Below are 18172 nucleotides of genomic sequence, written 5' to 3' on the forward strand. Positions count from 1 at the left end.
GGAAACGCACCGAGACTACCTCTTCAGCTGGGTCTCGGAGCGCTTGTTTGGTCCGCCCCCGAGTGCGATTGCTGTAGTCACACCTGCCTGAAAGATGCGCACCGAAGGCGGAAGTGCACCTGAGTTCGTTTCAACCGAACTAAACACGGCATGTGTGAATACACCCTAAGCCTAACAGAAAACCCTGTTAGGGATGGGCATTTGAAAAAAATACTTACATCGTGAAAATGATCAATTATCGATAAAATTTTTATTTATTTTGAAAATAGCCAATGGCAGAAAATACCACATACAGTGTGTCTCATTGCTGCCACATATTGAAATTCATTGCATTACTTTCCAACTCACTCTACGCGACACAACCTCTATTAGATTGATCCAATTTCACATGATCGACTAGATCATTGATCAATGTGTCACCTGAAGTGTGGCCTTATTTCAGCCTGATGGACGATGCCATGGAGGGTCGGCTGGAAGGCAGCGCCCCCACCCTCAAGGTCATTCCGAGCGACAACAGCCGTTTGTCCCCCATCTGCATCCCCAAGAGGAGGAAGGTATCCATGGTGATAAACTCCCCTACAGCTTCATTGACAGGCAGGCCAGAGATTTAAGTGTCCCTGAATGGAGATGAGGATGGGGAGGACAAGACAGTGCACAAGGAAAAATCTCATCATGCGTGAGGTGGAGCACGAGAAGAACGTTTTGGACCGCGACAGACAGGTGATGGAAGGGGAGAAACGGCTGATGGAAATGGAGTGGAAGGTGATTGAAAGGGAGCATCTGGTACTGCAGAGGGAGAAGGCGGTGCTGGATAGGGAGATCACTGCACTGGACAGAGACCGAGCCTCTCTGGAGAGAGAGAGGGCAGCGATGGAAAGGGAGAGGATTGTGGAGAAGGACAGAAAAAGTACCGGCTGGCTCTGGAGCAAGAAAAAGCCAGGTTTGAGAGACCTGAAGAGGTTACAGAAGACAGGGGAAAGACTGTGACATGGACAGGAAGGAAATATTTCTCAATTTTTTTGAACAAATAATTGAAAAGTTTTGATTCATGCCTTTTTTCTGCACCAAACCTTCACTGAGAAAAAAACATTACATCTTTGCTGTATCTCCACATAATTCAAATTATACAGTGTACTTCTCTTGTAAGTTGTCAATAAAAACGTTGAGCCACTCCTAGTTTGGAGAGGTCTTCAAAACAGTTTTATTCACTTGTGGTTTTTCCATACAGAGCACACAATAGCAAGCTATTAGCATTATTTCTTAACCCCATCCACAATCAAATTACCAGCCCCCCTCCCAAATCAAGCAACTGTCCTAAGTTGATTGACTCCAGATATCAGAGTCTTTGGTAGAGGTCATCGTGCATCGTTAAAACATCAATTTCTTTAAATTTTATAAACCAAATTTGTAGTTCATGTAAAAAATCAGAATATATATTTTTATATTACAGTACAGACTTTACAACAGATGATTGTTTAAATGCGTCTTTTATTGCATTAAATATTCAATTTTACCTTTCATTAAGCTCCAGCTTCAATAAGTTTATGCTAGCATACATTTCCAAAGGAAAGTGTGAGATTTCTCATTAATATTAATATTATTTTTTATTTTTTACAAAACAAACATATTTAAACAATTTTCCTGCTAGTTTTTGCCTGTCAAGACAGACACTGAACAGAAACAGACATGTGAGGGTTTTTGATAAACTGATATCTCCAAAATGCCACCTATTGTTTATTCTTAATCAAGTTGTAGAACAGTATGGCTTTTGTGTAAGTTATTGTGTGTGTGTGTGTGTGTGTGTGTGTGTGTGTGTGTGTGTGTGTGTGTATTTTTATGTGTGTGAATATGCAGTTGTGTAGGTTTATGTGTGTGGTTGTGTTACACCTGGCATATAAATCAGAACAACAGTAAGAAGATGCAGTAGAATTGTGCATATGTGCTTGGTCACCAGAATCTGACTCTGTATTCATTTTTGGAAGTTTATTAACATGAATGTCCACACTGAGTTTCACTGATCCGTAGTATACGTCAGCAGCATGTATAAGAGTTTTAAAAAAACTATTGAAATCATAGATTGTGTGAGGAGTGATAAATGGTCTGTGAGTTTTTGTGTGGCAATATGTACAAAGATGTGTGCATGTGGTTGTATTTGTTGGAGTTAGTGTGCAAGAGTGTGGGTATGTGTCTGTTTGGTTAGACAAGATCCCCGATGGGTATGCGGGGCAGGCAGACGTAAGCCTGCGGGGTCCTGCTGAGGTTGATGGGGTTGCCGTCCAGACGAATGTCCTCCAGTGCATTCCTGATGTAGTTGAAATCTTTCAGGTTGCAGAATGTATCCTCGTGCATCATTTGAATATTGTTACGCTGCAACAGAGGATATAGGAATACACAAAGAGTCAACATCTATATGTATATCAGACTAATTTTGATTAAATTAATTATCATAATGATTTAATTTGGATCATTATAAATTAGAATAAAGCATCTAGAGAGATTCATGGTAAGAATTTTCCATAGTATTCATACTGGTCCCCTCAAACTAATGTACTGTGTCGACGTTTCAGGTTCTTTATTTTGAATATTTTGATTTAAGACAGGTGCAGTCAGTCATTCAGATAATTATCAAATATGTCTTCTGGTTATTTGACATGTCTTTTTACATGTACATGTACATTTTCCTTGCTATTTTGATAAATAACAATACACTTAGCAGTGTTTCCCCCAGAAAATGTCTTAGTTAAGGTGGTCACCGTCGAGGGTCATGGGAGGCGCGGCGCAACGCGCCACAGCGAACATTTGGGGGGTATTTTGCTCGAAGATGCCAATGCGCAGTAAAGAAATAAACAACTGCTTATTTGAATACAAAAATACAACAGACACTGACCTTACAGTTGTGTGTGCAATTTAGTTTGCTATGTGCAGATACAAATTTACTGTTTTGGTGCAATACTATGCAGACACACTAAATACAAATAATGGACCATACACTTAACATGTGTATGCACATCAAAGTGCAAATTCAACTTTTTAAAGTTCCTTTTCGGATGAGTGGCTGTTGTGCGATTATTGTGGACAATAGGCCTACTGTGATGCGATAGCCTATAATTCCTTAATGGTTGTTTTGAGCCTACTTGCTTGATTTATTTTTAAATACAGAGGTTATTGGTCGTTTTGGAACATGTATTTCCCAATTTAAAACATACAAATAAAGCAGCATCGAACATTCAGAAAATAAATCTTCTTGGCCTACACTAGCATGCTGTTTGAAAAATAACTCAATAGTTGAAATAATAAATACAATGTGTTTTCCCCTTAAAATTACTAAATGCATTTATCCAAAGGTCAAAGACAGTAACACTGTGGCACTTCTGTAAACTTACTGAAAGGTGCCTGGGCCATCACTCTCATGCATTCATCAAACTTTTCTCTGCGCTGTCTGAGCTGATAGATAGGTTGTGTTGCCACTAGGGGTGTGAACGTTTACAAAAATGCCTAACCGTGTACACGACAATTTTTTTTTTCGTGTACACGGTTAACCGTTACGTCATTGTCCTCGTGCCCCCGCCGTCTTGTAGGCGCGTGCGCGCACACACACACACACATACGCGTTCGTTCGCCTGTAAACACACAATTGACATGAACTACGCTCGTTTACACACCTCTTATAATAGGTCCATGGTACACACACACACACACACACACGTTCGCCGTCATAATCGCGCTTCATTCATTTCCTGATTAATATAGCCTATCGCTTTCTACATGTCCACGTTAAATGCATGTTGAACAGGTGTTATAAAGTTTGGGCTACTTACGAGCGTAGTTCACGTCAACCGGGTAACTTTAATCTTTAGGTTATCTTTCATCACTCTTCCATAGCGACTCCCCGTGTGTGTGTGTGCGCCGATACACACACTCACTCACACACACTCGCCGAGGGACAGACAGATTCTCGGCAGACTGGCTTTTATCCTCCCCAATTAGTTTATTAGTGATGTAAAATCAATAAACGCGTGTCTCCAGAACATATTTAAAAACTTTGAAATTTTAAGAAAAAAAAAAAAAAAAAAAACGGTTTTCGTTTATTGATTTTTCCTAAACGGTTATGATTTACTAAACGGTTACACGTGTACACGTGTACACGTGCACACCCCTAGTTGCCACGGTGATGGGGAGGCTTAAACTGTTTTAGCTTTACAGAGCACTTCTTTCTGTTCAGCTAAATATCCCCATAGAACCGCACTGCGTTTATTATCGCCACCAGTTAAATGTCGGTTTGCTTCTGCTCGTTTAACTCTCCCGCGTGCATGCCGTAGTCGCGCGGTACAATCGCGCGTGCAAAGCTGCAGACACAGAGCAACTGAAAGATAGAGAAACGCTTGGAGACACATGCGCACATTTTTTAAATTTTTTTTTGGGGAGGTGTGGTTGGTCGGTAGTCAAGGCGGGGATCTGGCGTTGCTAAGGCGGCAGCCTTAGCTATAAAGCGCTGGGGGAAACACTGCACTTAAATCTTTGAATGTCAATCCTGTTAGTAATGTAATGTTGTTTGTTAAACATTTTTGTTTAATTTGTTAAAAGCAACAACCAAAAAATTGAGTCAAAAATATATTTTGAAAGTATTCAAATTCAATAGGGGGACACCAGTTCCAGAAAGAGGCCAGTTTAGGGTGTGTTTGTTGGTTTGGCTTAAATGCATCATGTTTTAACTTCTGTGCAGAAAAAGTACCTGCAAGTACATTCATTTTTACTTTAGCGAAGTATTTTCGACGGCCATGGGCCTCCCAAACAGATGTTTATACTTTGCCTAATTAGAATACTTGTCAGGAGCGTGTAGGCTTTTGCACTTGATTGACATGTCTCTGACCCTCCTCCTGATTTTGTTGTACCTTTTTTGGTGGGATAAGTTACACCTTCTGATTAGTCCGCAATTTTTGGGAAGATCATGTACTTAAAAATATTTTCATCCATTTAAATATGAGCAGAAGTCTAATAAGACCACATAAGTGTAAAATACCTGCTGGGGTGCACTGGTATTACAATAATTTGTTTGATTCAAATTAGAACCATAAAGAGATTCAACTCCAAGAATGCAAAAAACCTGCTTTGTGCTTTAAATGTTTCACTTAAATGATGACCAGCGGGGGGGGGGGGGGGGGAGAGTGATGGGACATGAGGCGGCAGATGTACCTGTAGGTGTAGAGATCGCAGGCTGTCTGGTAGTGGCACAGGGATGTAGTCGATGTGGTTGTCCGTTAGATACAGATACTGCAGGCTAGTCATATCCTAAATCAAATTAAAGTCATTAATGGTTAAGGCCTTTCGCTGTCATTATTGTGACTCAAGGCCAAACCCTGTCAACACTTGTAGTATAAAACATATTTTTATTGTCAGACCAACGTGATCTGTCTCGTGGACTTCACCCAGGGTCATCGATACTAGGAAGTTAGTTCATCATGGACATAATACAAATATACAAGAAAAGTAAAACAGAAGTGTGCATTGTAGTATTACAAGCACACAATCAGGACTAGATGTTTGAATCAGGGAGAATGGCAGATAGTCCGTCCTGGGAGAGGGATCCCTTACTTTGTCGACTCTCCCTGAGATTTCTCAATTTTTTAAAATCCCGGTAAAGGGTTTTTTACCGGGAGTTTTTTCTCAGCCGAGCTAAGGGTGTAAGGGCAGGGTGTCATACTGTATGGAATGTAAAGCCCACTGAGGCAAATGTGTATTTGTGATATTGTGCTATACAAATAAAACTGATTTGATTTGACTTGATTTGGACTTCTGCAATACAGATATTGAATACATAAAATCTGATCATGGCATCGACCTATGCTACTCTCATGCATAAACAATAGAAAGACTTGGTATTTTGTGGTTTTTCAAATAATTGTGACAAAGCACTGCAAACATGATAGTGTACTATATCTGTACATGTAACGATATATCTGAGACAATATATCAACCAATGTCTCAACTTTTATTGGTATGGATTGAGTTTGTGAAAGTAATTGTAATTATGAAAGGTCCACATACTTTGAATGCCTCTCTGTGAAGACCCTTTGTGCCAATGCTGTTATGGCATGCATCGATCAGGCTCATGGTCTCTGGGAGAGCAGGCAGCTGTGAGATATGATTTTCTCGAATCACCAGCTCCTCCAGCTCAGGCAGACCCATAAAAGCTTTGTCATCAATGGACGTTATCTCGTTGGCAGTTAAGTCTATCTTCTTCAACTTGTCTGGAAGGAGGCGAAAAAACATACTTTGAAACAATGATAATAATGCGCTAATATTTTTTTCATTTCATTGAAACAGGACACATACTCATGAAGGCAAAGTCTGCCTTGTTGATCTTGGTGATTCTGTTGTAGCGAGCATAGAAGTGAGTGGTGTCTTTGGGCAGAGGTGGTACACTATCTAGCATCAAGTCATCACAGTAGACTGAACCACCAAGGCACGTGCACAGCAAGCAAGTGGGCATACCTGGAGAACATGGATTAGAAGAAGAGGAGGGGGAGGGAATAAAACATTAAAAAGTAACAGGTAGAATGTGTTTCAGAGGACAGTTCGTAGGTAATAGAATCCGCCTCCCCCCAAAAAACACACAAATAAACAGGTCCTCATCAAGAGGGCAATACAATCAGGATTCAGGATATCAGAGTTTTGCAGACAAGTGCACCTCTGAATTCAATGCCTGTGTTGTTCAATACTGACCTTTCCTGTCAACCACAGGCTCATCAGGCTCGTCAGGTTCACCAGGCTCTGGCAATCCAGAGCTCACTGACCCTTCTACACTGCCAGTACCCTCCTGAGGGGTTTCTGGTGTAGTTGGAAGCAGCCCCTCCTCTTGTTAGAGACAAGATTAGGTGTTAAGGAAACAGGTTAGATTAGCATGGACATGGACCGGCAATCAGTAGCTCACTGTTTGCCTCAGTGGTAAGTTACTCACAGTATATTAGCAGTGTTAAACCAGGTGTTTGGCATTTAACGGATGAATAAAAGTTAAATGAAAGTGGCTTTTTTTTGTTAATAGCATTAAAGTGACATGTTGAGTGGTAACAAACAATATTCACAAAAAAACATTTTACGGGAGCCAGTTCAAATTGGTATGGTCTTGATAGTTTCCGTTGCGTCAGAGGCTACGAGGCTAGCTAACCATAGTGGACCTTGACCTTGACTGTACCATAGAATTTCCGTATCCCAAAATTTGCCCAGCGTTCGTCTCAGATCTATCACTTTAAATGTGCCCTTTGGAGTTTCTTTTAAACAAACCAAAGTTACGTATGTTTAGGATTCAATCATTATCACCAAAACGCATAGGATGTTATTCTGAGATTTAACCAACGTGATGAATTTCTCAGAAACATTTTAAAAGCTGATTTAATTTTGACATCATGATCTTGAACAATGCCACCAATTCACTTGAATTACAAATGCAAGAGCACTTAAGCCAAAAAAAGTTTTTTACACAGCCGACAGCGAGTGAGCATTTGTTTTTTTCCCACCTTCCAAGGCCTCTCAAAAAGGTTGAACTAATCAAAATGTTCATGAATAAGAACTTCATACTATAAATAGTAATACATGTTGGAGAGTTGGAGATTTGATTTGGTTTAGTTACATTTTAACTAGGAGGCCATCTTTTTAATCTTTCTTGTGCTTTTCCTCCATCAATCAGTGTAATAGTGTGAGAAAAACTTCAGAAATGTGTATTTAATGCATGCATATGTTCTAGGATAAAAACTTAGTGGGACCATCTCCTAAAATCAATGCTTCATGGTACTACCAGTGACCAAAAACTCCACAGGATACCTTTAAAGCTGCAGGTCTCCAACCAAGTAAGCAATTACATTGGAGGCGAGGAAGAGATAACCAAAGCTGCCACAGCTGATTCACAGGAGGAAGTGAACAAAACTGACACACAAGGGCCATTTCATCAAATTATTAATTGGCTCCCTGGCCCATCATCAGCACTGGCAACCTGTTCATCTACACTTTTTGGTGTATGGGGCATGGAGTTTTTACACTACCTTTAAAGGTCCAATATACAGAATTTGTGAATTCCTTCTCAATGACGTTGCCAGTGGCTTAATGTGAGCTGCAGCGCTCGTGCCCCCTAGCAGCTATGGCAACAGCAAGATGAGAGCACCATCCAAAGGCTGCAACCCCATCGGACCAACACACCTTCAGCCCAGAGAGTAGCAAGCGTCACCATCGGAGTAATACTAAGACCAACACAGCCCGCATGAAGCAAGCTGAGCCAGCAGAGAAATATTGCCTGTGAGCCTCGCGAGGAAGCACTGTAGTAACAACCTCAGCCCGGAGAGTAGCAAGGCTCACTACCAGAGAAATTAGTTGCGCGAAGAATCACTGGACAAAACAGTGACACGAGAAGTTGTGATTGAGCGGTTATAATAATGAAATTAGGTGGGTTTTGTTGCACGGTTTAGTTTATTTTAGTTTGACTAACGTTATAATTCTGAAACAACTACTCTGGTTGCTGTAGCTAGCTGGTTTTGCTTCTTCTCCTATTTATTTGCAGAATACTCTCAGGAACGCGCAGAAACATCATATTTGGATTTTCGCGGGAAAACATGACTGCTCCTTTTCATAGAAATAAATGTACTAGATGTTATAGGCAACAGAGAAAGTCGGGGAAAGTCTAACTTTTCTGGTTACAATGTTACCAATTCAAACATATGCAATATGTAATTTATATTGTTTCGTAAATGTTTCATATTGGCCCTTGAACATCGCACACAACTCAAGATCAGATACTGACCTTTATCAGTGTCAGGGACCAGAGTTACCCCAGGGACCTCTGTGTCTCCAGAGCCAGAGGCACCAGAAGCTCCAGAGACCCCTAAGTCTCCAGAGGCTCCAAGATCCCCAGAGGCCCCTGAGGTTCCAGAAGCTCCTGAAAATTCCCCAGAAGCACCTGATGCCTCGCTGGGGATCTCGGGAATAAGGGGCAGCTCTTCCTCTTGTTAAAGCCAAGGGTTGGGGTTAGGAGGCATGAGATTAGGATGGTGAGGGGTGAGATGGACAATCAATCAACCAATTAACCAATCAATCACACTCACATTTTAGATGAGACAGAAAGTTAGGAGAACAATAATGACGAGTAACAAAAATACAATAGCACACAATAGAACAAGTAAGCAAGATGACAAGCAAAAAAAGAAAAATCAACATGAAAAGCAGTGAAATTAAATTTAAGACAATAACTCAACATGAATCACATAGAGTAAGACAGGTTATTCCTACAGAGCGCAAGAACTAGAGTTGCCACAGGCCTAACCTACACACATCTATTTAAGTACTAACCTCCAGATATCATTGTTATCCCTGAGGCCCCGGACTCACCGGAGTCCCCAGAACCCCCAGAGCTTCCGGATGCTCCTGAGATCAAGAGATCTCCAGAGAACCCAGAACCAGACTGGTCCCCAGACCCTCCAGAGCCCAGGGGGAGTTCAATGGAGATAACTCCAGAGCCAAAGTCCCCAGAGGCTCCTGATGTTGCGGATCCCATGGTATCTCCAGATCCCGAGAGATCCCCAGATATCAAGAGATCCCCAGATAACAAGAATTCCCCTGATCCCCCAGAGCTCTGGAACTCCTCAGAGGCTCCGGAGATCAAGACAATGTCACCAGAACCCCCTGAGCCACTGGAGACTAGTAGGTCTCCTGAGCCTCCAGACCCAGAAGCCCCAGAAGCTCCTGAGGCCCCAGACCCTACGGAGCCCCCAAAATCCCCGGATACATGAAGGATGTCAATGGGCGTCAGACGCAGCTCCACCTCTTGTTAGAGACAAGATTAGGTATTAATAAACAGACAGGTGAAACAGAAATGGATCATTAATCAGGTTTGGAGCTCACAATGATGATTAGATTAAGTAGTCACAAATGGACACAGTGATTGAAAATGCCACATTTAACCATCAACAGCTAGTTAAATGGTAGACATGCACATGGAAACGACGATGAGTTTAGAGAAAAGATTTGTGTATCTTTGTTTTTGACATTTCTCTCATTATGGATGCTGCAGCTTTTATAACTCCTTTGGCCCAAGCATGATCAGGGCTGTCCCTTAAACCAAGTGTAATCGGATATTCAGTGACTCTGTGACATGTTTATGTGTGTGGACCTAAAGGTTTGTGCTTTTTCAGACCTTTCTGTGTGTTTGGACCCATGAGAACCCCAGATCCCCCTGAACCCTGAGGAATCAGCTGGGGTTTTAGGGGCAACTCTTCCTCCTCTTCCTCCTCTTCTTGTTCTTCTTCCATCGAGGCCTCTGGGACAGGGTAGTTATAGTCAGGTGGAGCCAGTGTTCCAATCTCTATCTGAGGGGAAAACCGAAGCAGTGAGTAACAAATGGTCTGGAGAATCAGACTTGAGGTCAATCGAGAAGATATATTCCGTCTGAGGTTTATTTTCTTAGTATGTGCATGAAACAAACGGTATGCGCGAGTAAAAGTAAGCACTTACAGTAGCTGTCTGATAGTTGCCTTTTTGCTTATCTTGATTTAAAATTTTTCAACAAGTAAGCCATCTTCTAGTCTTGTATTTTGACACTAAAAAAAGTATCTTTCTTTAATTACTTTTTGGATGCTAGCGGTCAGATTGTTTCAGGAGAAAGAGCATATTTAATGTATTTAACACCACTGAGGCATTCACTTAAGTCATTGTGGCTGGAGATTACTGACAACACTGCCATATTTGTAATGTACCAGCACAGATGTGTCTTGAGATTTAATTTGCTTTGTAGAAAATTATCCTGTCAATTATGCAACTTTTATTCACTCTACTCTTAGCAGTAATGTGGACCCAAGTAATCCTAGGAAAAGTGTGATCTATATCAATTTGGCATTTGTATTGTGTAATTTATGCGATAAAGTTTACATTTTTCAGAATGGTTGCTTGGACAGTGTTTTATCCCAATTGCTCTTGATATTGAAGAGTACAAATGTCTGCTGAAGATGAAGGACTGATTTATTGATACTATGCAGGCAGAAAGTTTAGCATTAATCACAAATATTTATCCCTTTAATCATTTTGATTCTCAGTAGGGTATCAATTTCAACCACTGAATGCTGGGGGCATTTAGGTGTTTCTCATATAGGTGGTCTCAGATTTACTACTATCTTGGATATGAAAACTGTCAAAAGGCACATCCCCCCCTGAAGAACTGAGACTCTGATCAGTGTTTCAGGGACTGAAATTATAACCACGAGAAAGTCAATATCTTTGCAAACTCCACCACTCAATGGCACCAAAGTGTTCAGATTTAGTAAGTTACCAGAGAAGACATAAATTAGCACCCAGATGCTACCTTTGAAAGGTCTCAATGAGGAAATGTTTTTAGTAAAAACACGACTGTGTGTTTTCCATAACATTAGATATACATGTACAGATATCTTGTCAGGAAATAGCTTTCTTGAGACGTTATATTATTATTATTATTATTATATATTATACGTATACATTTCCCATTCTTGCTTGAAATACAACTTCAGGGGCCGTATTCACAAAACATTTTAAGGCTAAGAGTAGGTCCTAACGTGCTGATTTAGGAGTAACTCTCAAAAATAAGGGCCGTTTCACTCCTAATTTTAGGAGTCCTAACTTTTTAAGATAAGTGTAATTCACAAAGCATTTTAGCGCTAAAACTAGCTCCTAAATCTATGAAAAGCTAGGAGTCCTCGAGAGGACTCCTAAGTCACTAAGAGTAAATCACAGACACTCATTTGATGGCATTTTGGAGAGATTTAATGCTAGTGAGCTTTACAAAAGGTACCTTAATAGCTGTAAGGGTTTAATGATCTTAGTAAAGCTATGTTTAGAAAGTATAGACACATTTATATTTATTATATTTATATAAAAAATTATGTATTAAGTTCCTTTTCCTGCAGTTGCTTTGGGTTTACGATGCACTGAAAGTTACTGTTGGTGTCACGTTTGGGTTTAATTTGTTACTAGAGTAGGCCCATATGTGGCGCTTCCAACTCCTCCATTCCACAGGTCCGCTACTGTATAGTTGCGCGTCTCGCCTTTTTCCTTCCGCATGCACTTTACGATTTCGCCAGTTGTTGTTTCTAAATTGCGAATTTCCTGGTTTGTCGCTGTCTGACTATTGCGGCATAGTCCGCCGTTGAGGGAAATACAGTGAGAGTGCATGGCGTGCAGCTGTTCAATGAGGATATTTTTTCCGATTCAAATCATTGTAACATTTTAAATTAATAGACCTATGTGGCGCTATTGTAGGTTAATTGTGAACGAATGTGTGGGAAACCCTGCAGTATCTTGGTTTCATGTTAAATCAGTGTCACTTGTCATTAATTGTATATAAAAACTCTTCACTTTATACAGCGACACGATATGGATATCTCCACAGTGTTTCTATCATAAACTCACTCTTAGCTCTCATTCCCTCTCAGCCAATCACTGTGGGCATAGAAGGTATGAACATGACATCATCCATAGCAACAGGGTCAACACCGCCCTCTATTCTCAGCTTAGGAGTTCCTCCCATTCCTTAGTAAAAGTTGATCTTATCAGCTTTGTGAATAGGTTTTAAGAAATTACTCCTTACTAAGAACTTTTAGTGCTCCTTAGGAGTACTCTTAGCGCTAAGATAAAATGTTTTGTGAATACGGCCCCTGATGCTCAACATTCCGGGGTATCCATTGTGATATTTTGTGCTTCATAATGCACCACATTTGTTTCAATTGGAGACAAGTATGAACTGCCGACAGGCCAGTCTAGTAACCGCACTATGTTCCTACGAAGCCAAGCTGTATTAAGACAGGCAGAATGTGGCTCAGTATTGTCCTGCTTAAGTAAGAATGGACGTCCCTGAAATGGACGTTGTCTGTATGACAGCATGTTGCTCCAAAACTTGTATGTACTTTTCAGCATTTATGATGCCTTCATAGATGTGCAAGTTAACTATGCCATGGGCACTAACCAACCCCCATTATATCACAGACGATTGCTTTTCAACTTTTTATTGGTAATCTGGATGGTCATTTTCCTCTGTAGCCCGGAGGACACAACATGATTTACAAAAATAATTTGAAATGTAGACTCGTCAGACCACAGTTCACTGTTCCACTTTGCGTCAGTCCATCTCAGATGAGCTCAGGCCAAGAGAAGTCTGCAGCATTTCTGGATGTTGTTAATACATGGCTTTCACTTTGCATGGTAAAGTCTTATCTTGCATTTGTGGATGTAGCGATGAACTGTGTTTACCAACAATGGTTTTCTGAAGTGTTCCAAGGCACATGTAGTAATATCCTTTATAAAAGCATGTCATTTTTTAAAGCAGTGCAACTTGAGTTCATGGACATTACATTTTAATTTTGGACCGCGCCACTTACGTGCAGAGATTTCTTCCGGATTCTCTAAATATTTTATTTATATTATGGATTGTAGATGGTGAAATCCTTAAATTATTTGTAGAAATGTAGTTTTTAAACTGTTGGACTGTTTTCCTCTGCAGTATTCCCAAAGTGGTGAGCCTCACCCCATTATTGCTTTTGAAGACTGAACCTTTACGGGATGCGCCTTTATATCCATTCATAATAATGTTACATGTTACCAGTTAACATGTTTATGTGAGTAATGTTCCAAACGGGTATTTTTTTTTATCATTCTACAGCTTTCCCAATCTTTTAATGCCCCTGTCCCAACTTTTTTGAAACGTTTATTTACAAAAAACAATAAAGTTTATTCTGTTCTGTTATTTATTGAATACATGTCGAAAAGGATTAGGAAATGATCACATTCTGTTTTATTCACATTTTACATAACGTCCCAACTTTTCGGAATTGGGGTTGTAGTATTATATAACACATATTTACTTCTAAACTTACTAAATTATAAAACTGGTTGTAGTCAGTGCATACAACCATGTTAATGCCTCATCCACCTACCTTCAAAATTCCACTACTTTTTAAACAAATTCTCTCCTTTAAGCCAGCATTAATGTGTTATGTTGTAAAATAAATAAAATATAACTCTGCCAAATCCACCATGCTTGATGTATGACAATTTTATTTTGTTCCTTCATTAAAAGCATCAGGTATATCCATCTGATATTATATTTGTATTAACAGTCATTGCAGTTGCTTTTTTATGTTTGGCCAAACTTGCAGTTCTATCATTTTCCAGATGGGGGCAATGAACCCCCACACAACACCACAGGTAATACCTGAGAGTCACTCACGCCCACCAAGACTGCCTCAACCCTCCAAAAAGGGAATGGTCCTTGCGGAACCAAGACACACATGGTAACAGCAATAATCCATATTTAAGATTTTTCAGCTACTTTCAACCACAGTAATCACATGTCAATAAGCCAAGAGGCATCACAAATTAAAGTAGATGAGTTCAATCAATCAAGTCAAAATAAGCCTTTAAATGATAGGTTTCAAGAAATAAAGTCGAATTGAAGTCATGCAGAGACATTAAATGCAGTGATGAAGAAATGTCCAGCACTGAAAGTCACATTTTAAAGCTTGGCAGAGACACAGTTTGGGATACAACAAGGTAGACCATTCAAAAGTCTGAAACAGAGTTGCTCCCTGCAGCTCTCCCCTTCATTTCCCCCTTTCCCCAAAGCAAACATATACACCCAAGGGGAAAGAAAAGACGAAATGCTGGAAACCAGAAATACTGAAAAAAAGAAGCTCTGAAAACAGCCTGGGAACACAGAATGCACAGGGAGAGACATTGAATTTAAGCATTAAGTTATGTTATGTTGCTGCTGTAGTATAGTAAATAAATCAGTAGATGCATTCAGCAAGCTTGTGTATCTCCACATACCATACAAAATGTACAATACCAAGTCAATTCATATAAAGTCTACATTTTTAGTCAAATTTACGAAACTCTCCAGCAACTGAAAACATAATCTGTTTTTGTAATTTAAAGTTTAACTTTTTTTGGAAATACACTTATTTGCAAAAGTTTGCTGAATAGATTGGTAATTCTCAAGTCTGTTAGGTAATAAGGAACGAACTTGGCTATTATTTTCAAAGTATGTGTGCGACAGGACTCCTGGAAGTTACTGTCCCCAACCACATAAATACTGTAACACATAACACCCTGTTAAATCACAACTTATAGTTTTTGAACTTTGGTTTAAGTTCGGAATAATAATAAAAAAAAGTGAATAAGTGAGGTTTAGAAGTGCTGGTAGACAGATTTAGTCATCTATTCTGGACAGAGCACGGCTAGCTGTTTCCCCCGTGCTCCAGTCTTTATGCTAAACTAAGATAGCCGCCTCTTTGCTATAGCTTCTTATTTAATACACATACTGTATGTTTTTTTTATTGAACAAATGGAGGGGGAACATTTCCTGTATTTTCAAGTTAGATATTTTAATATACACATACAAGATTATGATACTAATTGAAACATGTCCACTGTATTTATTTATTTTAAGAGGAACAAGTGACGAGCTACAAGTGACTGTCAACACAACTGCTTATTTTGATAAATAACAACACAAACCTTCAGAAGATGATTTCCTTGAAACAGTCTCAACAACTGAATTGCAATATATACATTATTCAGCTGTTATTAATAATTTCAAAGTTAAAATTCAAATTTCCAACTGAAATTGATCAATCAACAAGTACCTAATACATTTCCTCATATTATTTGACTAAAATACAAAACTATGAAATATTTAATGTCAAACAAAGATTATCCTCAATAAATCAGGGATTAAAGTGTTTGCAGAGACTTTTGAGTCCAGCAGACTGAAGACGCTTTGCTTGGATATTATCAAAGATGAGTCTTAACTTCTCTGAAAAGAGACCAGCCCTTCAGAGAAAGCAGAGAAATACCAACAGATGGATGTGGAAAGTAAAGAGTCAGCATTCCAGAGGCTAGAAGCTCATCATCGCTTCATTTCTCCCCTGACATCTGATGTGTGTGTGAGAGAATGAAATCCCCATTCTTCTTAAGCGATCACTCTTCTTACAGATCTGCCCTGTCAACTTTAACTGTGCTCTCAACAAAACAAAATGACAGATGCTATTTCCCAACATGAAATGCTAAATGCAATAAACTTATTTTAAAATGTGGATCAGAACTATTTTAGTATGACTAAATATAATTGTACTCTTGTCTGCTTCCTGATACCAGAGACTCTTATGCAATGTGCTGTGTCACACCAAGGCCTGTTACACAGAGAGACATTATTAAAGCCATTCCTTTGCAACAGATTACAACTTTCCCACACTGAGCACCATCATGTGTAACGCTCAGCTGTAAAGCTTAGCATACTGGAATTCAATTGTTTTGAATTTAGGCAAAAGGCTGTGATTGTACCTCTTTACTGATTTATGTTGTTTTCTGTACTACATCTTGGTTGATCTACCAAATGTGCATTGGATTGCGAGGGCGGTCGATGGCAGCAGTTCTGACTGCAGTCCACATCAGGTTTTACTTCAATTTTTGGCTCAGAAAAGAAGCCTGTTGAAAATCCGATCTGGATGACTGGCCTTGTGCCATCTTGACATTGCCTCGGCCTTATATTCTTGTATCAGTTAAATCACTCTGTTTAACACATTTTGGTAACAAGTGATATCAGGTAACACTTTGAAATACATTATACTACACCAGCTTTCTGTAGAGAGCATATGTTACATTCAGTGTGGAAAATTGATAACTGCAGATAATGAAAAGTTGTTCCTTTCATCGCTGGGACATAAATATTTGGTGATTTCATGCATGAAAACTACTCCAGATGCAGAAGATTTTCGCCCTTGGAGATTATTTTCAAGGTATAAATAAGAAATATTTTGGCCACAGAAGTTAGAAAACAGTTTGTCCATTTCCAATGGCCGCATTGGTCTGCTCCATGAACCTGTTGACCTTGGACCAGCCAATTCACCAATATAACACTCTCACTGCTATTTATTTAATCTGAAGAAAAAGTAGGACTACTGGGACTTGTAATAGCCTGGGTTTTTTTGAGTTGCATATCATGTTAATGGGATATAATTTTTTATATGAAGATTACACCCTAACAAGAGGACCTGCAGCTGAGATGTGTATGTTTCAAATGTCCTTCAGCAATACATTATGCAGTGTATTAAACATACCTTGTCAAACCAGTACACTGATTAATTAGTTAATGTTGCATAAGTCATGTCCCTCACAACTTACAAGACCAAATTGGTTATTACATCATATTGATTCACTGACTTTCTTTTAGGAAGCACATACTGTATTTAGCGACACGCCATGACCCATAACCAATTAAATTTACCTGAACTGCTTATTAAAATTACCAAATAAATCACTGTGATTTATAGATGATGATTTCCTAAATAATTAAGTTAAACATAAGATTTATGTTATATATTGTAATGCCGGACAATAAATGCATCATACACATTTCATACAAATAATGGCTAAGGTATTTGGAGGGTAAGTTTTTGGCCAAACATTTTCTCTTGATCAATACAGTTTCTTACCTGAGGATCATCAATTGTTAGCCCATCGTCATAGTCATAGATATCCTGGTTCTCCAAATTTAAATTGTCTAGATCCGCATCATAATTGGCACTGTCGTACGTGTCCAAGTCCACTTGTCGGGAAAATCGGGGGCTAGCCACCACGGCCTTGAAGACGAAGAGTCCCAACACGAGCCGCACGATCATCCTCATAGTCCACCTTGACACAGAAAGAAAGATGTTAAGTCAAAGGGGGAAGGTTAATTGAAAGATTGTAGACACACATGACCTTGAATGGGAATTAAACTCTCACAATGTGCCTTTATACTTGTTCAAATAATTGTCATTCGTCCTGTGGAACTAGCAAAATGCTGAATTAAAAAAGGAATGCATACGCAGAAATTCATCTTACAAATGACAAACGTGGCATACTTTGAGAAACTTTATTGGATATGCTGTATTTTAGACTATCGACAAGAAATAGTTCCGCATAGGTGCACTTCAACAAGGCCTGTCTTCATGATATTGGCCGCATAACCTGTGTGAAATACTACATACTTGACATTGAGTCATATCACTAAGGTCAATGAATTCATTACTGAGGTGCAGACAGCCTGTGGCATTGAAATATGAGGGCCTCTTGAGTTGCTGTAGCCAGAGGTTCACTGCCCTAGGGTGCAGCCATATTGGCTCAA

General features: G+C 39.5%; 1 protein-coding gene across 1 annotated transcript; it reads right to left on the bottom strand.

Annotated features, from left to right (window-relative positions):
• Positions 1-2196: 2196 nt before the first annotated feature.
• Positions 2197-17690, bottom strand: epyc (epiphycan; the record flags this gene model as incomplete). Its single annotated transcript, XM_080051407.1, has 7 exons — positions 2197-2367; positions 5194-5289; positions 6046-6248; positions 6334-6492; positions 6724-6855; positions 10178-10349; positions 17499-17690. 7 exons carry the CDS (start codon positions 17688-17690, stop codon positions 2197-2199), a joined length of 1125 nt encoding a protein of 374 aa, XP_079907533.1.
• Between the last annotated feature and the right edge of the window lie 482 nt (positions 17691-18172).

This window comes from Ammodytes marinus, assembly GCF_949987685.1.
Source record: "Ammodytes marinus genome assembly, chromosome: 22".
In the NCBI taxonomy this organism is placed as follows: domain Eukaryota; kingdom Metazoa; phylum Chordata; class Actinopteri; order Uranoscopiformes; family Ammodytidae; genus Ammodytes; species Ammodytes marinus.